Source organism: Scyliorhinus canicula, chromosome 26 (assembly GCF_902713615.1).
Source record: "Scyliorhinus canicula chromosome 26, sScyCan1.1, whole genome shotgun sequence".
In the NCBI taxonomy this organism is placed as follows: Eukaryota; Metazoa; Chordata; class Chondrichthyes; order Carcharhiniformes; family Scyliorhinidae; genus Scyliorhinus; species Scyliorhinus canicula.
In genome coordinates this window covers 12,264,137-12,286,628 of record NC_052171.1, presented here as the reverse complement: position 1 = coordinate 12,286,628, position 22,492 = coordinate 12,264,137, and the positions used below count along the sequence as shown (strand labels likewise).

The 22,492-nt window shown below is 55.3% G+C and overlaps 1 protein-coding gene across 4 annotated transcripts in view; it reads left to right on the top strand.

Moving 5' to 3' along the window:
• Window positions 1-22,492, top strand: part of add2 (adducin 2 (beta)) — a 162,725-nt gene that overhangs the window by 127,034 nt on the left and 13,199 nt on the right. For all 4 annotated transcript variants that reach the window (XM_038785490.1, XM_038785488.1, XM_038785489.1 and 1 more), the window contains 4 exons: window positions 658-915; window positions 13,419-13,538; window positions 16,928-17,017; window positions 19,173-19,317. In XM_038785490.1, the coding sequence (XP_038641418.1) occupies window positions 658-915; window positions 13,419-13,538; window positions 16,928-17,017; window positions 19,173-19,317 (613 nt within the window). The remainder of the gene's footprint in view (window positions 1-657; window positions 916-13,418; window positions 13,539-16,927; window positions 17,018-19,172; window positions 19,318-22,492) is intronic.

Below are 22,492 nucleotides of genomic sequence, written 5' to 3'. Positions count from 1 at the left end.
GCAGACAGGTACAGAAGGGAACAGGGGAGGGAAGTGGAATATTGCCTTTTATTAATACTGGAGTATAAAAGTAAAGAGGTGTTTCCGCAGCTGAGGTACTAGTGAGGCCACATTTAGAATACTCTGTACAGTTCTGGCCCCCTTATTTAAACAAAGGTAGATTATCACTGGAGGCAGGACGGAGGAGGATTACTGGGATGATCCCGGAGATGGAGGGACTGCCATTTGAGGAAAGGTTAATCAGGTTGGGACTGTATTCCTCGAAGTTCCGAATGGGAGGCGATAGGATTGAAACCTATAAGATTCTGAGGGGGTTAGTCAGGGTGACTAGATGTTGATTATTCTGTACGAGATATTCCTTTTTGTAGCCTGTGGGGTGTAAGAGTTGAAGATGAATCACCCAGGAATGTTCGATAGACGGGTTATGATCACAGAACATATGTAACATGGCGATGGGCCAGTTTAGCTAAGTGGGCTAGATGACTGGTTTGTGCAGAGCAAGGCCAGCAGCGTGGGTTCAATTCCCGAACAGGCGCCGGAATGTGGCGACTAGGGGCTTTTCACAGAAACTTCATACTTGTGCAAATAAAAGATTATTATTATGTGGAGGGCTTTTGTGCACGTTTATTAACCTTTTTTTCTTTGTTGTGGCGTCAGGGTTATCGAACTGGCTACGCCTACAGACACCCGATTGTCCAGGACAAGATCAAGCATAAGAGTGAGGTGGAGATTCCCGCCACTGTCACAGCGTTCACCTTCGACGAAGATCTGATCGTCCCCTCCTCGCTTCGGCACCGCAGCCAGAAGCAGCAGCAGGAGAAGACCAGGTGGCTCAACTCGCCCAACACCTACCTGAGGGTCAACGTTGGCGACGAGGCAGAAGGAGCTCCCAGCAGCCCCAGGAACAAGACCACAGTAAGAAACCTTTGTGTTGTCCTCACTGGGCATGTGGCCTTCGTATCGGGGCGGGCGGAGGGGAGGGGGGGGGGGGGGGGGGGGGGGGGGGCGGTCAGCCATTCTGTCATGGACAGGCAAGCACGGTAGCATGGTGGTTAGCATAAATGCTTCACAGCTCCAGGGTCCCAGGTTCGATTCCCGGCTGGGTCACTGTCTGTGTGGAGTCTGCACGTCCTCCCCGTGTGTGCGTGGGTTTCCTCCGGGTGCTCCGGTTTCCTCCCACAGTCCAAAGATGTGCGGGTTAGGTTCATTGGCCATGCTAAATTGCCCGTAGTGTCCTAATAGCAAGGTTAAGGGGGGGAGTTGTTGGGTTATGGGTATAGGGTGGATACGTGGGTTTGAGTAGGGTGATCATGGCTCGGCACAACATCGAGGGCCGAAGGGCCTGTTCTGTGCTGTACCGTTCTATGTTCTATCCCTCCCTCCCACCCAATCGCTCGCTCCATCCCCGTCTCCCAACCAGTTTATTTCTCTCAAGGCCCGGACTAATTCTTTTGGAAATCCATCATCGCCTCCTCTCCCACCACCCTCGGAGGCATCGAGTTCCAGCCTATTCCCAATCCACTAAAAAGGTTCTTCCTTACATCCCTCCCTGTATCTGTCCCCCCACCCCCACCCCCCCACTCAAAACCCGGTCCCATTAGATAACGAGAACAGCTTCTCTTTGTCGACCTGTCACCATCTTGCACGCCTCTATCAAATCTCCCCCTCAACCTCCTTCACTCCGAGGAGACCAATTCTAGCTTCTCCCACCTCGCCTTGACGCTAAAATACCCCTCATCCCCCGGAACCATTTGGGTAACTCTCCCTCCGCACCCTCTCGACGAGAACTGGACCCAGTACTCGAGTTGGGGCCTGATCAGGGCTCAATAAACGATTCAGCCTAACCTCTGCGTTTGCATTCGATTTGTCGACTTACGAAGCCCAAGGTCCCATTTACTTTGTTAACCATTCTCTCAATGTGTCCTGTCACCTTCAAAGTCAATCTATATCGAGAGGAGCTCCCTCCTCTCGCTATCTCCTGCCGCTAAACTGTACCTCCTCGCACTTCTCTGTATTCAATACCACCTGCCCGTTCTGCCAGCGATCAATGTCCTGTTTCAGGCCCTTCCTAACTGGGAAGGGTGCAGGGAGGGCAACCGAATTATCAGGAATGTTTCAGTCGATGGGCGCAGGCTCGGATTGGCACCGCGCCCGCCGACAGTTATCCAGCTCCCACTACAGAGTTGGAGGGCCGAAGGGCCTGTTCCTGTGCTGTATTATTCTATATTGGGCAGCACGGTAGCATTGTGGATAGCACAATCGCTTCACAGCTCCAGGGTCCTAGGTTCGATTCCGGCTTGGGTCACTCTCTGTGCGGAGTCTGCACGTCCTCCCCGTGTGTGCGTGGGTTTCCTCCGGGTGCTCCGGTTTCCTCCCACAGTCCAAAGATGTGCAGGTTAGGTGGATTGGCCAGGCTAAATTGCCCTTAGTGTTGGGCGGGGTTACTGGGTTATGGGGATAGGGTGGAGGTGGTAACCTTGGGTAGGGTGCTCTTTCCAGGAGCCGGTGCAGACTCGATGGGCCGAATGGCCTCCTTCTGCACTGTAAATTCTATGTCTATGTCTATATTGAGGGGATTAAATTGCTGATTGACCGAATTGCCCCGTGCGATTTCAAACTCGGCGCCCGGGGCACACCTGCTCCCTCTGGAGGCCACTGGGAAGAGGGAATCAGAGTTAACATTTCCCTTCCATATGTGATTCTTCTATAGAGGAATATATCAGCTAGCATGTTATCGCCATCCCCTGGCTGTGGCTCTGGAGTTACATGTAGGCCAGATCGGGTAAGGAAGGAGATCCCCTTCCCCAACTAGGCTTTCTTTGAACGGCAACCGATGATGGTTTCTACGGCAACCGTTACTAAGACCGGCTTTACACGTCACGTTTGTTCAGCCGCTCCCAGCGGCTTTACCCTGTTTGGTGGGTGTCACCAAGAATAAATTAAAGACGCTCGAGAAGTAATTATTCCTTGTCAGAAAGTTCTGAAGAGAGGCCAGAACCAAAGTCGCCATAGTCCCAGGTGACCGTAGGCTGCTTTCCCCTGTGAGTGGGGGGAGAGCTGTCTGGTGGTGATTTAGCCTGAGGATCACCACACCTCAGGCAAGGAGCGAGGTTGAGAAGGCCGGGCCTTCATGAATAACCTCAGCCGGGAGGGGGATCGAACTCGCTCCGCATTGCGAACCAGCTGACTGAAATATCGTGAAATATATGTGATTGCGTGCAGTTTAACCTGCTTCCGGATGTGGGGGGTGGCGATAATATGCGCCGAATAGTCTCTCTCATACAGAAGAGTCACACGGGGACTCGTTAACTCTGATCCCCTCTCCCCAGAGGCCGCCAGACCTCCTGGCTTTATGCAGCAGCTTCTGTGACTCTTTGCAGTTTCCAACAAATTTCTTTGTTTTTCAAATGTTCTGTCCCCCGATTTTTCCCCCCTGTGATCCCTCCAGTGAGTGGCCCTCTTCCCCATTCTTTCCCTGTTCCTCACGGGCTCCCCTCTCTCTCTGGACACCTGTCCCCCCCCCCTCCCCCTTTACTGCCCCTCCCCGACCTCTTCCCTACCCCTCCCCCACTCCTGGTTGGCTGCTGGCTGCGATCAGGGCCGGGATTCTCCCCTACCCAGTGGGGCGGGGGGTCCCAGCGTGTTGGACTGGCGTGAACCCAAAGATGGTTTGATCCACGCCGGCGGGAAAGGCCTGTCAGCGGCAGGACTTCGGCCCATCGCGGGCCGGATAATCGCCGCGGGGGGCCCACCGACCTGCGCAGCACGATTCCCGCCCCTGCCGAATCTCGGGGGGCGGAGAATTCGGGACACGGCTGGGGCGGGATTGATGACGGCCCCCGGCGATTCCCCGACCCGGCCGGGGGTCGGAGAATCCCACCCAGGTCTGTGAAGAGGTTTCGGAGTTTGTTCCGTGTGCCGTGGAATCTCTCCTCGGACCCTCTTATTTTATCTCTTCCAGCCTCAGGAATTTGGGCAGATCTGTGAGCCATTCCTAGGCCCGGGGTGCTGCCTACCTCCATTCTGGCAGACGTCCCCGCCTGGTGATCAGTCAGGGGAAGGCCAGGGCGTCCGCCCCTTCCCCTATCCAGACCTCCGGGTGCTTTGACTCCCCGAAGGTGCCACAGATGCCCAAGTCTCCATCTCAACCCCAACTACCCAGGCCTCGAAGATAAAGGCAGCACGGTAGCGTTGTGGATAGCACAATTGCTTCACAGCGCCAGGGTCCCAGGTTCGATTCCCGGCTGGGTCACTGTGTGCGGAGTCTGCACATCCTCCCCGTGTGTGCGTGGGTTTCCTCCGGGTGCTCCGGTTTCCTCCCACAGTCCAAAGATGTGCAGGTTAGGTGGATTGGCCGTGATAAATTGCCCTTAGTGTCCAAAATTGCCCTTAGTGTTGGGTGGGGTTACTGGGTTATGGGGATAAGGTGGAGGTGTTGACCTTGGGTAGGGTGCTCTTTCCAAGAGCCGGTGCAGACTCAATGGGCCGAATGGCCTCCTTCTGCACTGTAACTTCTATGATATCTAAGGCCGTCCAGAATTCCCTGAGTCTGGGGCAGGAGCAGACCATGTGGGTGTGGTTGATCGCGCCCTCCCCGGCTGCTCTCGCAGGGGTGTGGGGTCTTCCCCCCTCGGGGGTGGGAAGTGGGACCACAAATCCCCTGGAGTAACATCCCAGGCCGGGCCTTCGGGGCAGGCAGGCAGACGGAAGAAATGAAAGCAAAAGTGAATTACTTTCACAATTTCAGCAAAGTGTGCCACCTCCTGGGTAATAATGATAGAGAGAGAGCGAGAGAGAACCTCATCTGCTTCCTCCCTGTGCTCTCATTAACTCTACTCTCAAAGGGACTTAAATCTACATTAATTATTGCAACCTCTAGACTTGCAATGATCTGACACACCCTCTCGAACGATTGATGTCGATGAGTATTTCTACCAGGCTGACAAACTTGCCTTCCAACAAAGATTGTGTCAACTTCAAAGCCTGCTGGTTGTCTATGTTATATTGAAGAGATTGATGTGTCTCCAGTCTGACTGGGGGTGGGCTATGGAAGCCCCACCGACCCCTGACCTCCACTGACAACCCTTGGTCTCGCAAGGTCAAAGGTCTCGAGCCACGCCCATGTTCTGGGACGTTTCAAACTCGAGAATAAAAACGCGGCTCGCCCTCGCCCTCCATTGGTCCTTCGACCGGGAGGTGGGCGTCGCTGGCGAGGCCCAGCTTTTGTTGTCCATTCCTCATTGTCCCTTGGGAAGGTGGATGAGCCGCCATCTTGAACCGCAGTTGGGGAGGAACTCTGGTTGAGGGGAGCTTTGATCGAAGCGTTTCACAATCGTGAGGTGAGGGGCGAGACTGAGTCGATACGGAGGGAAATGTCTCCTTGGCCGAAGGATCGAGAATGAAAGAAGACATGGATTTGAGGTGATTGACACGGTAATGTGTGGAAAGATTGCCTTGGGCCTATATCCCATCTTTTCTGAACAAAAATCTACCTCAGATTTAAAATGAACAACTGATATTGCTTCGACTGCGCTTTGTGGGAGAAAGTTCCAAACCGCTACCACCCTTTGAGTGAAGAAGTTCTTTCTAACATCTCTCCTGAACGGGCCAGCCCTAATTTTTAGACTCTGCCCCCTAGTTTTAGAATCTCCAACCGGTGGAAATATTTATCTACCTGTGTTTCCTGTTAATATCTTCAGTACTTTGATCAGATCGTCCCTTAACCTTAATTCTAGAGAAAACAGGGATGGGATTCTCCGACACCCTGCCGGGTCAGAGAATCGGCGGGGGGGGCAGCGTGAATCCCACCCCTGCCGGCTGCCAAATTCTCCGGCGCCGGAGATTCGGCGGGAGCGGGAATAGCTGGCAGCAGCCCTCCGGCGATTCACCGGCCGGCAATGGGCCAAGTGGCCGCCTGTTTTTTGCCGGTCCCATTGGCGTAAATTAGAGTAGGTCCTTACCGGCGGGACCTGGCGTCGCGGGCGGCGTCCGGGGTCCTCGGGGGGGGGGGGGGGGATCTGGCCCCTGGAGGTGCCCCCATGTTGGCCTGGCCCGCGATCGGGGCCCACTGATCCACGAGCGGGCCTGTGCCGTGGGGGCCCTCTATTCCTCCGTGACGGCCGACGCGGAGAAGATCCCCCTGCGCATGCGCTGGGATGACGCCAGCACACGCTAGCCGCTCCCGCGCATGCGCCAACCCGCACCGGCCGACGGGGACCCTTCGGCGTCGGTTGGCGTGGCGCCAAGCCCCTCCCCCACCGGCCGATGCGGCGTAAACCACTCCGGCGCCGGCCTAGCCCCTGAAGGAGGGGAGGATTCCGCACCTTTGGAGCGGCCCAACGCCCGAGTGGTTGACGCCACTCCTCAGCACTGGGACCCCACGCCCCACCGGGTAGGGGAGACTCCCGCCCCAGGTGTAATTGGAGTAAACTCTCCTCATAATCACTGTAGTCCAGATATCACGGTGGCGCAGTGGCTAGCACTGTTGCTAGGGACCCGGGTGTGCTTCCGGCCTTGGATCAGTGTCTGTGCGGAGTTTGCACCTTGTACCCGTGTCGGATCGAAGCCGTTGGTCTTTTTCCGTTTTGCAGTGACGTTCGGCGGGTGGGCGAGGGTGGGGAGGGGGTTCTCGCTTTGCGCGCAGAGCTGTGCACGGCTCCCCGAGACACGGGCTAACCTCCCCAGGAACCCGTGTGCCTGCAGCGCGCCTCGTGTCCGGAGAATGTGCCCCTGACAGCGAGTCTGGCGCGCGCGGGGTTAATAGGATTCAGGAGCCTATGCGGGGCGATGACGGGAAGCGGAATTAATCCACTCGCTCCATAGCACCAGCTCCCTTCCCCCTGGGAGCAGCTTCTGGCTTGTTCGCAGCTCAGATTGAAGGTGGCGTGCAAAAGATTAACTTGCCAGTGATTGAATGGAAATTTAATCCCCCTCCCCCCCCCCATTTGCCCCAGCCCCATTATCTCCAGACTAAAGGCCTCGGCGTTCCCTCCCTGCAGCGTCCTCCTACTGCCTCCAGCACCCCCTGCTGGTGGGATGGAGGAGGAGGGAGATCCAACTCCGGACTGTACCTGTCTTTACACTGCGCAGACAACATTTGGACTTTCCTGTGGATTTCAGGGGTTGAACACGTCGAGGCCTCACGGACACAAATCCTTGTCTTCCTCCCCTCCCCCCCCCCAACTCCCTTGTACCTCTTCCCACAGTGATGACATCAATTCTGGTTGGAGGATTAGGGATGCGGATCTAACAGCATCGAGGAAAGTCAATGGCCTCCCTCTGTTCCCCTGTAACAGGCTGGAGGAGGGGCTGAATGGCCTCCCTCTGTTCCCCTGTACAGGCTGGAGGAAGGGCTGAATGGCCTCCTCCTGTTCCCCTGTAACAGGCTGGAGGAGGGGCTGAATGGCCTCCTCCTGTTCCCCTGTAACAGGCTGGAGGAGGGGCTGAATGGCTTCACCCTGTTCCCCTGTAACAGGCTGGAGGAGGGGCTGAATGGCCTGTTTCTGTGTAACAGGCTGGAGGGGCTGAATGGCCTCCTGTTCCCCTGTAACAGGCTGGAGGAGGGGCTGAATGGCCTGTTTCTGTGTAACAGGCTGGAGGGGCTGAATGGCCTCCTCCTGTTCCTGTGTAACAGGCTGGAGGAGGGGCTGAATGGCCTGTTTCTGTGTAACAGGCTGGAGGGTCTGAATGGCCTCCTGTTCCTGTGTAACAGGCTGGAGGAGGGGCTGAATGGCCTGTTCCTGTGTAACAGGCTGGAGGGGCTGAATGGCCTCCTCCTGTTCCTGTGTAACAGGCTGGAGGAGGGGCTGAATGGCCTCCTGTTCCTGTGTAACAGGCTGGAGGAGGGGCTGAATGGGCCTCCTCCTGTTCCCCTGAAACAGGCTGGAGGAGGGGCTGAATGGCCTCCTGTTCCCCTGTAACAGGCTGGAGGAGGGGCTGAATGGGCATCTTCCTGTTCCCCTGAAACAGGCTGGAGGAGGGGCTGAATGGCTTCCTGTTCCCCTGTAACAGGCTGGAGGGGCTGAATGGGCATCTTCCTGTTCCCCTGTAACAGGCGTGAGAAGGAGCTGAATGGCCTCCTCCTGTTCCTGTGTAACAGGCTGGAGGAGGGGCTGAATGGCCTGCTGTTCCCCTGTAACAGGCTGGAGGACGGGCTGAATGGGCCTCCTCCTATTCCCCTGAAACAGGCTGGAGGAGGGGCTGAATGGCCTCCTGTTCCCCTGTAACAGGCAGGAGGAGGGGCTGAATGGCCTCCTGTTCCCCTATAACAGGCTGGAGATGGGGATGAATGGCCTCCCCCTGTTCCCCTGTAACAGGCTAGAGGGGCTGAATGGCCTCCTGTTCCTGTGTGACAGCGGGAGGAGGGGCTGAATGGCCTCCTGTTCCCCTGAAACAGGCTGGAGGAGGGGCTGAATGGCCGCCTGTTCCTGTGTAACAGGCTGGAGGAGGGGCTGAATTGCCTCCTCCTGTTCCCCTGTAACAGGCGGGAGGAGGGGCTGAATGGCCTCCTCCTGTTCCTGTGTAACAGGCTGGAGGAGGGGCTGAATAGCCTCCTGTTCCTGTGTAACAGGCTGGAGGAAGGGCTAAATGGGCCTCCTCCTGTTCCCCTGAATCAGGCTGGAGGAGGGGCTGAATGGCCTCCTGTTCCTGTGTCAGGCTGGAGGAGGGGCTGAATGGGCATCTTCCTGTTCCCCTGAAACAGGCTGGAGGGGCTGAATGGCCTCCTCCTGTTCCTGTGTAACAGGCTGGAGGAGGGGCTGAATGGCCTGTTTCTGTGTAACAGGCTGGAGAGGCTGAATGGCCTCCTGTTCCTGTGTAACAGGCTGGAGGAGGGGCTGAATGGCCGGTTCCTGTTCCTGTGTAACAGGCTGGAGGGGCTGAATTGCCTCCTCCTGTTCCTGTGTAACAGGCTGGAGGAGGGGCTGAATGGCCTCCTGTTCCTGTGTAACAGGCTGGAGGAGGGGCTGAATGGGCCTCCTCCTGTTCCCCTGAAACAGGCTGGAGGAGGGGCTGAATGGCCTCCTGTTCCCCTGTAACAGGCTGGAGGAGGGGCTGAATGGGCATCTTCCTGTTCCCCTGAAACAGGCTGGAGGAGGGGCTGAATGGCTTCCTGTTCCCCTGTAACAGGCTGGAGGGGCTGAATGGGCATCTTCCTGTTCCCCTGTAACAGGCGTGAGAAGGAGCTGAATGGCCTCCTCCTGTTCCTGTGTAACAGGCTGGAGGAGGGGCTGAATGGCCTGCTGTTCCCCTGTAACAGGCTGGAGGACGGGCTGAATGGGCCTCCTCCTATTCCCCTGAAACAGGCTGGAGGAGGGGCTGAATGGACTCCTGTTCCCCTGTAACAGGCAGGAGGAGGGGCTGAATGGCCGCCTGTTCCCCTATAACAGGCTGGAGGTGGGGATGAATGGCCTCCCCCTGTTCCCCTGTAACAGGCTAGAGGGGCTGAATGGCCTCCTGTTCCTGTGTGACAGCGGGAGGAGGGGCTGAATGGCCTCCTGTTCCCCTGAAACAGGCTGGAGGAGGGGCTGAATGGCCACCTGTTCCTGTGTAACAGGCTGTAGGAGGGGCTGAATTGCCTCCTCCTGTTCCCCTGTAACAGGCGGGAGGAGGGGCTGAATGGCCTCCTCCTGTTCCTGTGTAACAGGCTGGAGGAGGGGCTGTATAGCCTCCTGTTCCTGTGTAACAGGCTGGAGGAAGGGCTGAATGGGCCTCCTCCTGTTCCCCTGAATCAGGCTGGAGGAGGGGATGAATGGCCTCCTGTTCCTGTGTAACAGGTTGGAGGAGGGGCTGAATGGGCATCTTCCTGTTCCCCTGAAGCAAGCTGGAGGGGCTGAATGGCCTGTTCCTGTGTAACAGGCTGGAGGGGCTGAATGGCCTCCTCCTGTTCCCCTGTAACAGGCAGGAGGGGCTGAATGGCCTCCTGTTCCTGTGTAACAGGCTGGAGGAGGGGCTGAATGGCCTCCTCCTGTTCCCCTGTAACAGGCTGGAGGGGCTGAATGGCCTCCTGTTCCTGTGTAACAGGCTGGAGGAGGGGCTGAATGGGCCTCCTGTTCCCTGTGTAACAGGCTGGAGGAGGGGCTGAATGGGCCTCCTCCTGTTCCCCTGAAACAGGCTGGAGGAGGGGCTGAATGGCTTCCTGTTCCCCTGTAACAGGCTGGAGGGGCTGAATGGGCATCTTCCTGTTCCCCTGTAACAGGCGTGAGGAGGAGCTGAATGGCCTCCTCCTGTTCCTGTGTAACAGGCTGGAGAAGGGGCTGAATGGCCTCCTGTTCCTGTGTAACAGGCTGGAGGAAGGGCTGAATGGCCTCCTGTTCCCCTGTAACGGGCTGGAGGAGGGGCTGAATGGGCCTCCTCCTATTCCCCTGAAACAGGCTGGAGGGGCTCAATGGGCCTCCCTCTGTTCCCCTGTCACAGGCTGGAGGGACTGAATGGCCTCCTCCTGTTCCCCTGTAACAGGCAGGAGGGGCTGAATGGCCTCCTGTTCCTGTGTAACAGGCTGGAGGAGGGGCTGAATGGCCTCCTCCTGTTCCCCTGTAACAGGCTGGAGGGGCTGAATGGCCTCCTGTTCCTGTGTAACAGGCTGGAGGAGGGGCTGAATGGGCCTCCTGTTCCCTGTGTAACAGGCTGGAGGAGGGGCTGAATGGGCCTCCTCCTGTTCCCCTGAAACAGGCTGGAGGAGGGGCTGAATGGCCTGTTCCCCTGTAACAGGCTGGAGGAGGGGCTGAATGGGCATCTTCCTGTTCCCCTGAAACAGGCTGGACGAGGGGCTGAATGGCTTCCTGTTCCCCTGTAACAGGCTGGAGGGGCTGAATGGGCATCTTCCTGTTCCCCTGTAACAGGCGTGAGGAGGAGCTGAATGGCCTCCTCCTGTTCCTGTGTAACAGGCTGGAGGAGGGGCTGAATAGCCTCCTGTTCCTGTGTAACAGGCTGGAGGAGGGGCTGAATGGCCTCCTGTTCCCCTGTAACAGGCTGGAGGAGGGGCTGAATGGGCCTCCTCCTATTACCCTGAAACAGGCTGGAGGGGCTCAATGGGCCTCCCTCTGTTCCCCTGTCACAGGCTGGAGGGACTGAATGGACCTCCTCCTGTTCCCCTATAACAGGCAGGAGGAGGGGCTGAATGGCCTCCTGTTCCCCTATAACAGGCTGGAGGTGGGGATGAATGACCTCCCCCTGTTCCCCTGTAACAGGCTAGAGGTGCTGAATGGCCTCCTGTTCCTGTGTGACAGCGGGAGGAGGGGCTGAATGGCCTCCTGTTCCCCTTTAACAGGCTGGAGGAGGGGCTGAATGGCCTCCTGTTCCTGTGTAACAGTGGGAGGAGGGGCTGAATGGCCTCCTCCTGTTCCCCTGTAACAGGCTGGAGGGTCTGAATGGGCCTTCCTCTTTTCCCCTGTAGCAGGCCTGGAGGAGGGGCTGAATGGACTCCTGTTTCTGTGTAACAGGCGGGAGGAGGGGCTGAATGGTCTCCCCCAGTTCCCCTGTAACAGGCAGGAAGAGGGGCTGAATTCCCTCCTCCTGTTCCCCTGTAACAGGCTGGAGGAGGGGAAGAATGGCCTCCTCCTGTTCCCCTGTAACCAGCCTGGAGGAGGGACTGAATGGCCTCCTGTTTCTGTGTAACAGTCGGGAGGAGGGGCTGAATGGCCTCCTCCTGTTCCCCTGTAACAGGCGGGAGGAGGCTGAATCAAAATATTAGACTTTTGTGTTTTGTTTCGTTTCCTTGCACCTATGTGCCAGTGCTCTCTTCGTGTTGTGCCAGTGTACGTTGTGCCAGTGCACCGCCAGTGATCTCTGTGTGTTGTGCCAGTGCACTCTGCCAGTGATCTCTGTGTGTTGTGCCAGTGCACTCTGCCAGTGTTCTCCGTGTTGTGCCAGTGAACTCGGCCAGTGACCTCTGTGCTGTGCCAGTGCACTCTGCCAGTCGTCTCTCAGTGTTGTGCCAGTGAACTTGGCCAGTGATCTCTGTGCTGTGCCAGTGCACTCTGCCAGTGTTCTCTCAGTGTTGTGCCAGTGAACTCGGCCAGTGACCTCTGTGCTGTGCCAGTGCACTCTGCCAGTCGTCTCTCAGTGTTGTGCCAGTGAACTCGGCCAGTGACCTCTGTGCTGTGCCAGTGCACTCTGCCAGTCGTCTCTCAGTGTTGTGCCAGTGAACTCGGCCAGTGATCTCTGTGCTGTGCCAGTGCACTCTGCCAGTGTTCTCTGTGTTGTGCCAGTGCACTCTGCCAGTGATCTCTGTGTGTTGTGCCAGTGCACTCTGCCAGTGTTCTCTCAGTGTTGTGCCACTGAACTCGGCCAGTGACCTCTGTGCTGTGCCAGTGCACTCTGCCAGTCGTCTCTCAGTGTTGTGCCAGTGAACTTGGCCAGTGATCTCTGTGCTGTGCCAGTGCACTCTGCCAGTGTTCTCTCAGTGTTGTGCCAGTGAACTCGGCCAGTGATCTCTGTGATGTGCCAGTGCACTCTGCCAGTGATCTCTGTGTGTTGTGCCAGTGCACTCTGCCAGTGTTTTCTCAGTGTTGTGCCAGTGAACGGCCAGTGATCTCTGTGATGTGCCAGTGCACTCTGCCAGTGATCTCTGTGTGTTGTGCCAGTGCACTGTGCCAGTGCTCTCTCCGTGTTGTGCCAGTGCACTCTGCCAGTGTTCTCTCAGTGTTGTGCCAGTGCACTCTGCCAGTGCTCTCTCCGTGTTGTGCCAGTGCGCTCTGCCAGTGATCTCTGTGTTGTGCCAGTGCACTCTGCCAGTGATGTCTGTGCTGTGTCAGTGCACTCTGCCAGTGTTCTCTGTGTGTTGTGCCAGTGCACTCTGCCAGTGTTCTCTCAGTGTTGTGCCAGTGGACTCGGCCAGTGATAACTCTGTGCTGTGCCAGTGGACTCTGGCATTGATTTCTCCGTGTTGTGCCAGTGGACTCTGGCAGTGATCTCTCCGTGTTGTGCCAGTGGACTCTGGCAGTGATCTCTCCGTGTTGTGCCAGTGCTCTGTGCCAGTGTTCTCTCCGTGTTGTGCCAGTGCTCTGTGCCAGTGTTCTCTCCGTGTTGTGCCAGTGCTCTGTGCCAGTGATCTCTCCGTGTTGTGCCAGTGCTCTGTGTCAGTGATCTCTCCGTGTTGTGCCAGTGGACTCTGGCAGTGATCTCTCCGTGTTGTGCCAGTGGACTCTGGCAGTGATCTCTCTGTGTTGTGCCAGTGCTCTGTGCCAGTGATCTCTCCGTGCTGTGCCAGTGCTCTGTGCCAGTGATCTCTCCATGGTGTGTCAGAGTGATGGGCCAGTGATTGCTCTGTGTCATGCCAGAGTGCTGGGCCAGTGATCACTGTCGTGTCAGGGTGCTGGACCACGCTCGAGCCTGGCTGCCCTGCCAGTGTTCAGTGAGGGGACGCCCTGCTCTGTGGGACGGTGATAAAAGTGACCCCTGTGTCTGTTGTATTCACACAGTGGCTGAAGGCTGAGGAGGGGATGAAATCCAGCAGTGGGACGCCCATCAAGATCGAAACCTCCAACCAGTTTGTGCCTCTGTTCACCGATCCCCGGGAGGTACTCGAAACGAGGAATAAAGTAAGTCGCTTCACACCTGTTCACAGGCGGCCCGCGATGGAGTCGGTTTTAACAGCAGCCAGTGACGAGCGATGTTTTCAGCTGCAGTAATTAAAAAGACAGGCCTGGTGAGAAATAGGCCATTCGGCCCCTCGATCCTGCTCCGCCATTCAATAAGATCATGGCTGACATATTCAGTGACCCCTGACCCCCGACCCCACCAGGCCTCCGCCGCCTTGTGAGGCAGAGAGAGTTCCAAATACGCACAGCTCTCTGACAGAAAATAATTCTCCCCCTTCACTGTCCTATAAGGGGGACCCCGAATTTTAAAACCGTCACCCCTCCAGACCCCACTCCCCAGCACACGTGCAAGTTGCCATGGAGAGAATATTCCAGCCATTTTGCTTGCGTCAGGCTAGCTTCAAAGATTACGAAAGAGAAAAAAAACGTAACTTTCTCAACGTGCGAACACTTTTCCTGTGTCATGGCTCCTCCCAGATCAAATTGTTGCCAAATATATATTCAGCAACTCGAGCACAGGAAGTGATATGTTCAGGAAGTCACTTCTGAGACTGTATAAGGCTCTGGTCAGACCCCAATCGGAGTATTGTGAGCAGTTTTGGGCCCCGTATCTAAGGAAAGATGTGCTAGGGCCTTGGAAAGGGTCCAGAGGAGGTTCACAAGAATGATCCTTGGAATGAAGAGCTTGTCGTATGAGGAGCGGTTGAGGACTCTGGGTCTGTACTCGTTGAAGTTTAGAAGGATGAGGGGGGATCTTATTGAAACTTACAGGACACTGTGAGGCCTGGATAGAGTGGACGTGGAGAGGATGTTTCCACTTGTAGGAAAAACTAGAAGCAGAGGACACCATCTCAGACAGAAGGGACGATCCTTTAAAACAGAGATGAGGAGGAATTTCTTCAGCCAGAGGGTGGTGAATCTGTGGAACTCTTTGCCGCAGAAGGCTGCGGAGGCCAATTCACTGAGTGTCTTTAAGACAGAGATAGATAGGTTCTTGATTAATAAGGGGATCAGGGGTTATGGAGAGAAGGCAGGAGAATGGGGATGAGAAACCTATCAGCCATGATTGAATGGCGGAGCAGACTCGATGGGCCATGAGGGAATGGGAGGTGGGGTCCATGCCTTGATGGGCGGGGCGGGGGTGGTTCCCGGAACCTTGAGGGGATGGGAGGAGAGTCTTAGGGCCTAGAGGGATTGGGAGGGGCCCTAGGGTCCTGAGGGAATGGGAGGGTCCCAGGTTCTTTAAGAAATAGCAGCAGATCCTGGGGTCTTGATAGTCTGTGAGGGGCTCGAGCAAATGGAATTGGGGGGGGCCTCGTTGACTTGAGGAAAAGCGAGGGTGTCCCAGGGCCTTGAGGGGAAGAGGGTGATACTGGGGCCTTCAGCTGGGGAGGGAACAGAGGTCTTGGACTCCTTGAGCCAGGGAGGGGAATCTGGCGGCCTTGAGATGGGGAGGGATGAGAGTCCTGGGCCTTGAGGAGGAGGTGGCGAGGGAGGTCCGCGGGCATTGAGGGGGGATGTGAGGGTCGTGAGAGGGGGTGGGTTTCCGCAGCCTTGGTTGGAGGGGAGCAAGGATCTTATGGGGCCTTGGCGAGGAGCGGGGGGGGGGGGCGGGGAGAAGGGGTGGGTACAGGACCGAGTGTGGCACAGCATTGTTGTGAAGCTGAGGGGAACAGTTGGCGAACGGAAAATGCCCACTGGTGGCACAGTGGTCAGCACGCCTTTCTCACAGCGCCAGGGTCCCAGGTTCGATTCCCGGCTTGGGTCACTGTCTGTGCAGAGTCTGCACATCCTCCCCGTGTCTGCGTGGGTTTCCTCCGGGTGCTGTGGTTTCCTCCCACAGTCCAAAGATGTGCAGGTTAGGTGGATTGGCCATGATCAATGCACGGGGTTACGGGGATAGGGCGGGAGAGTGGGCCGAGGTAGGGTGCTCTTTCGGAGCTCGGAGCAGACGGATGGGCCGAATGGCCTCCTTCTGCTTTGGCCTGAACCAAAAGAGCGACGCCCAGGATGAAAGTGTAAAATATACAACAGGCAAGACAGGCAGAATGTGCGGGAGATACAGAAGGTAGGAAACAGTGAGGGAGAGACTGAACGTGGCCTACATTAATGATCAGGACGGTAATGTCGGGGGGAGGGGGGGGGGGTGTATGAGCAGTAAGTTCATAGTGACACGAAAATTGGCGGTCTTAGATTACAGAACGATATGGACGGGCTGGTCAGATGGGCCGATTGGTGACAAATTTAACCCTGAAAAGTGTGTGGTGATGCATTGTGGGAATACACAATGAACAGAGGAGCAGAGGGACCTTGGGGTACATGTCCACAGATCCCTGAAGGCAGCAGGACAGGTAGCTAAGGTGGTTAAGGAGGCTGATGGGATACTTGCCTTTATTAGCCGAGGTATAGAATATAAGAGCAGGGAGGTTATGATGGAGCTGTATAAAATGCTGGTTAGGCCACAGCTAGAGTACTGACTGCAGTTCTCGTCGCCAATCTATAGGAAGGATGTGATTGCCCTGGAGAGGGAGCAGAGGAGATTCACCAGGATGTTGCCTGGGCTGGAGCGTTTCAGCTATGGAGAGAGGCTGGTTAGGCTGGGGCTGTTTTCCTTGGAGCAGAGAAGGCTGAGGGGGGACCTGATTGAGGCGGACAAAATTATGAGGGACATGGATAGGGTGGATAGGGAGGAACTTTCCCCTTAGCGGAGGGTCAATAACCAGGGGGCACAGATTTAAGGTAAGGAGCGGGAGATTTAGAGGGGATTTGAGGAAAAGGATTTCACCCAGAGGATGATGGGAATCTGGAACTCGCTGCCTGACAGGGTGGTAGAGGCAGGAACTCTCACAACTATTAAGAAGTGTTTAGATGAGCTCTTGAAACACATTAGCAGACAAGGCCTCGGGCCTAGTGCTGGGAAATGGGATAAGAATAGATCGGTGCTTGATGGCCGGCGCGCACACGCTGGGCCGAAGGGCCTCAATCTGTGCTGTAAAACTCAGCGGCTGAACAAAAGGAAGTGGGGGGGAGAGAGTTGAAGACCACGACTCGCAAAATGACAACAGACAGTCACACGGAGTGGGAAACCGAGAAAGTGTGGAGGGAGACGGAATGGATTCAGATAGAATTTGACAGAAGAATTAGAGAGGGAGGGAAGCAAATAGAATTGGAGAATTCGGGGAAAAAGGCAAGACGGGATTGAAAAGAAACAACCGATGAAGAACGACAGGACAGTATTTGATATTTCCGTTCCCTCCTTATTTTAAGCGGTGCCATGAAAAATCAGCCACTTAAGAGCCCCCAGGTCGATTGCCGCATTTGTCTATAATGTCTGTGGACGAGGTCAATCTGTCCCTCATTTTCCTGAAGGGTTGTTGGTTCAATCCTAGATCCGTGAGCTGAACCGCCAGGACATGAAATCGGCGGGACCACAGTCACAGTTATTGGCCGGAGTCATCACAGAAAAGAGCCGTAGCCCGGTGAGTCCTTGGCAAACAGCAGCGCCCGTCCCGAATACTCCCAGAGACCCACTTGCCCAATCACTCAACAGCAAGTGTATCCCTTTGACGAGTCTGTGTCCCCCACACCCCCACGCCAGGTGGGAGAATCGCGGGGGGGCCGAGCGAGTCCCGCCATGCCACCACCCGCACTCGATTCTCTCCCCCCCCCCCCCCCCGAAACGGCACGCCAAGATTTACGACAGGCCTCTCGGAGAATCGCCGCTCGCCGTTTGTAACGGGCGAGCGGCGATTCTCCGGCCCGAATGGGCCGAGGGGCCAACCCAATACGACGGGTTCACGCCGGCGCCAACCACACCTGGTCGCTGCCGGCGTGAACAGCGCGTGAATGCTGCGTGTGCGGCCTGTGGGGGGGAGGGGTCGGGAGGAAGGATCGAGCACCAGGGGGGTGCTCAGTCGGGGTCCGGCGTCTCTAAAGGACGCACTCTTTTACTCCGCCTCCCCGCAAGATCACTCCATGTCTTGCCCACAGGGAGGACGGCAACCGCGCATGCGCGGGTGACGTCATTTACGCGGCACCGGACGCGTAATTTACACGGCGCCGCTTTCATGCGGCGCCAAGGCCTGGCACACGTAAATGATGCGGTGCCGCTCCTAGCCCCCCGGGGGTGGGAGAATAGGGGGCGAGGAGCAGCCTCCGACGCTGGAGTGAAACACTCCGGTTTTCACTCCCGCGTCGGCACTTAGTTTCCCGTTGGGAGAATCCCGCTCAGAGTATTATGTATTTTTTAATGGGCCAGGGTTTAGAAAACTCCAAAGTATATTATGGAGTTCACCTACCGATAACTGTTTGTTGAATTTGGCTGAGTGTTATTCAACGGACTTCTTCGGCGCTTTTAATCAAAAACAAGCTTTATTCTAAGAATTTAGTTAACTTTTGTATAAACACACAACAAGACGTTTTATCAGCTACAAACACAGACCTCACACAGCTCCAGTAATCTATATATAATCCTTAATGAATTTCCCCTTAACTGTTCCAATTCAATAACAAAATCCACGCAAAACTTGAAACCTCTTTTCAAAGTTGCGGCCCAGCTCACGGCCTTCTTACTCGTATAAGACTGTTATTGATACTCTGTTCCCCTTGTCAAACAGCAGATTTGAATACCTTCCATAAAGCAATTATCTCCTTTATATTGCCAAGCAGTCCGGAAACAGCTTGTAAAATGAAGATAGATAGACACTTCTTTCAACTTGTGCAGTTCAAACCAGTCCAAAACTCAAAGCGAAAGTAAAAACTCACAGAGCCACAGCCCAGCTCCACCCACACAATGACATCACTGAAGCCATGTGATAAGACAAAACCTTTCTTAAAGGAACTCCCCCATCACAGCCTGTTGCAGTAATGTTTAAAGAATTTAGGTTAAGATATCCCGATTATGTACCTGCTAAAGCTGTGATTAAGGGGTCAACAGCTAGGTGGGACATGCAATGTCACTCATGGGAGGGGCTGGGTCTGTTTTACTAGTTTTGTTTTCAGCCCTGCCCTGTGTCTCCTGTTTTTAGTTTCATTTTTAGAGTTCAGCTCTGAGGAAACGAATTGTATTTCTCAGACTGACATCTGGAAGCTACTCTCCCAAGGACTTTATGATTCAATCTGTAAGCCGCTGAGTGCTAACTTTATTCATAAGTGGCATTTGACCAGTGTGTGTGTGTGTGTGGATTTTGCTTCGTTGAAAGTTTGGAAGTAGATGGAGAGTAAACTCAATGAAAATATGAAATGAAATGAAAAAAGGTCTTTCTTTACGTTTCTTAAATTGTTTAGCTGTTAATTGAAACGCTGTTTTTTGCTGGGGTTAATCCTATGTCGATAATAGTTTGCTTCAGAATAAAAGGTCCCGTCGTCAGTGGAATCATTCCTGGAGCAAAGTATCCTTTCTTTACAGACTACGAAGTAAAAAATTGGTTGGGTTTCCGAATATAAATTGGGGTCTGGGGTCCCGTAGCACGAGACTATGGCGGCAGAAGGGGGCTAGTATCAGGCTTGATGGGCTGAATGGTTCGATGATGAAGGGGATGCCTTGGGCACGACTGTGTCATTTATCTGGGGTTACAGGGGAATCCAAACTAAACGCCAAATTCGCCTCCCTTATCTTCTCTCTCTCTCTCGCAGTCTGCAGAAGGACAAACTCTGAGCCAGGAGGGGCTCCAGGATGTGAGGAAGGAGCCTGAGCCGCCAAATCCATTCAACGAGCTGACCGACCAGGAGCTGGAGGACTACAAGAGGGAGGTGGAGCAGAAGCAGCTGGGATTGGACGGTAATGCCTCTCGCTCACTTGTTCGCCACACGTTGTTCTGAGGAGCTTTAAGGGTGCAGACCAGCAGAACGCAGGGCGTCGATCACCGCATCAGTCCATCTCCAACCCCACGTTTCTGACTCAGAAACAGAAATAGCGCCAACCTCCTGATCGGCCGCCCTCACACTCCTCTAGTGCTGTCTGACCTGTTCTCTCGGCCCCACATTATCTCTTTGTCTCTTGGCTTTCCCGCTTCGGCTGGAAAATCCCAAAGGAGAAAGATTGGCCAAATACAGAAACATCGAAACATGGAAAATAGCCCTTCGAGCCTGCTCTGCCATTCATTCTGATCATGGCTGATCATCAAGTTCAATACCCTGACCCCGCCCTCCCCCCATATCCCTCGATCCCTTTAGCCCCAAGAGCTGTATCATATAGGCGACACGATAGCACAGTGGTTAGCACTGTTGTTTCACAGCGCCAGGGTCCCGGGTTCGATACCCGGCTTGGGTCACTGTCTGTGCGGAGTCTGCACGTTCTCCCTGTGTCTGCGCGGGTTTCCTCCGGACGCTCTGGTTTCCTCCCACAAGTCCCGAAAGACTTGTGAGGTGAATTGGACATTGTGAATTCTCCCTCTGTGTACCCGAACAGGCGCCGGAATGTGGCGACGAGGAGATTTTCACAGTAACGTCATTGCAGTGTTAATGTAAGTCTACTTGTGACAATAAAGATTGTTATTATTATTATTAATTCCTTCTTGAGTTTTGAATCCTGCCCTTGCTCCCGTTGTCGGACGCTACGAAGATATCGGGCGCAATTCTCCAAAAGGGAGACAAAGTGCCGACGCCTGAGTGAAACCCGGAGTGTTTCACTCTGTCATCGGACCCGCTCCTCACCCCCTAATCTCCCCCTCCCCCTTCCCGGGGGGCTAGGAGCTTGCGTCAAAGCGGCGCGGCCTAAATGACACGGCCGGCGGCGGCTAAATGACGTCACCCGCGCATGCACAGGTTGGCCGGCTCCAACCCACGCCTGCGCGGTTGCCATCTTCCCCTCCGCTGCCCCGCAAGACATGGAGGATTGATCTTGCGGGGCGGCGGAGGGGAAAGAGTGCGTCTTTCAGAGATTACGGCCTGATGATGGGTGGGCACCGATCGCGGGCCAGACCCCTCCTGAGCACCCCCCTGGTGCTCGATCCTCCCTCCGCCCCCCCACACAGGCCCCACACACAGCGGTCGCGCGCTGTTCACGCCGGCAGCGACCAGGTGTGGTTGGCGCCGGCGTGAGCCAGTTGGATTGGGCAGGCCGCTCGGCCCATCCGGGCCGGAGAATCGCCGCTCGACCGGAGCGGCGATTCTCCGAGCGGCCTGTCGCAAAATGCGACACGCCATTTTGGGGGGGGGGGGGTGTGAGAATCGCGTGGGGGTGCCAGGGTGGCGTGGCGTGATTCGCCCAGCACTCCCGCGATTCTCCCACCCGGCGTGGGGGTCGGAGAATCACGTCCATCATTTTGTAACGGGGGCCACACTCCAATTGTCCACTAAACAAAAGGGTCAGAGTTCATTTCGCCTTCTGTCCTGATGGGGACACTTTTAAGCAACGTCACAAACAGCGAGATTCCCCTTTACTCTTATCAGGCTGTCAGCTGGAGCCTATCTAGCCTCTGGGTTAAAACTGTTCAAGGATGGCCAGAGTTATAGAGCACAGAATGAGGCCCTTCGGCCCATCGTGTGTGCGCCAGCCATCGAGCACCGATCTATTCTTGCCCCATTCCCCAGCACTTGGTCTGTAGCCTTCTCCGCTACGGCGTTCCATCGGAACACTTTTTAACGTTGGGAGTGTTCCTGCCTCTACCACCCTTTCAGGCTCTGATATAAAAGATTATATGAGACTATATGAAGTGGAAGCTCTCTTCGACACCCTGAATCAACATTACCCCATAAAAACCACATGATCTGGGCACCTTTGAGGACATTGCCTGCGTTTCCTATCCATTGTGGAGCGTTTTCTGTAAAGAATTTCGGAAATAATAATAACCTTTATTGTCACAAGTCTGCTTACATTAACACTGCAAGAAGTTACTGTGAAAAGCCCCTAGTCGCCTGTTCGGGTACACGGAGGGAGAATTCAGATTGTCCGATTCACCAAACAAGCACGTCTTTCGGGGACTTGTGGGAGGAAACCGGAGCACCCAGAGGAAACCCACGCAGACACGGAGGAGACAGTGACACGAGCCGGGAATCGAACCTGAGACCCTGCCGCTGTGAAGCAACAGTGCTAACCACTGTGCTACTGTGCTGTCCCTTAGTGTTGTTGAAGCCGGACCCATCCAGGCAATTGAAGATGTGCTGTCTAAAATCCTGATTTTTATTTTCCTCTTCGCTTCCTTCTATCTCTCATTGTACTCCCGATTCACTCCAAAATTCACCTACCTGTCTCTTAACCCCTGTTCCCCTATATGCCCTCCCGTGTCGTCCCCTCCCACTGTGCCCACCAACTGACACTGGATCCCTGCCAAACAACACCCCGATTCAAAAACCATTCTCTACCTTGTTTCCAAATCTCTCCCTGGTGTCATCTCTCCATATCTCCTCCCGAACTCTCCGAGACATCGGCGCTCCCCAAATTTCCGCCTTGAGCAATGACACAGCCCTCCCCCCCCCCGCCAAATCTTGCATTGCTCCACCATTGGCGACAGCACCTTGAATTACTTGAGGGCACAAGCCCTTCCCTATACCTCTTCGCCCTCACTATCTCGTTCTTCCCCTTTAAGACGTTGACCAAACGTTAACCAGATCTGTACCCAATTCTCTTTTTTCTAATTAAGGGGCAATTTAACGTGGCCAATCCACCAACCCTGCACATCTTTTTGGGTTGTGTGAGGGTGAGACCCACGCAGACACGGGGAGAATGTGCAAACTCCACACGGACAGTGACCCAGAGCCGGGATCGAACCCGGGTCCTCGGCGCTGTGAGGCAGCAGTGCTAACCACTGTGCCAGCCCTGTTCAATAACGTTCCTGCGGGGCCGCACGGTAGCATAGTGGTTAGCACAATTGCTTCACAGCTCCAGGGTCCAGGTTCGATTCCGGCTTGGGTCACTGTCTGTGCGGAGTCTGCACATCCTCCCCGTGCGTGCGTGGGTTTCCTCCGGGTGCTCCGGTTTCCTCCCACAGTCCAAAGATGTGCAGGTTAGGTGG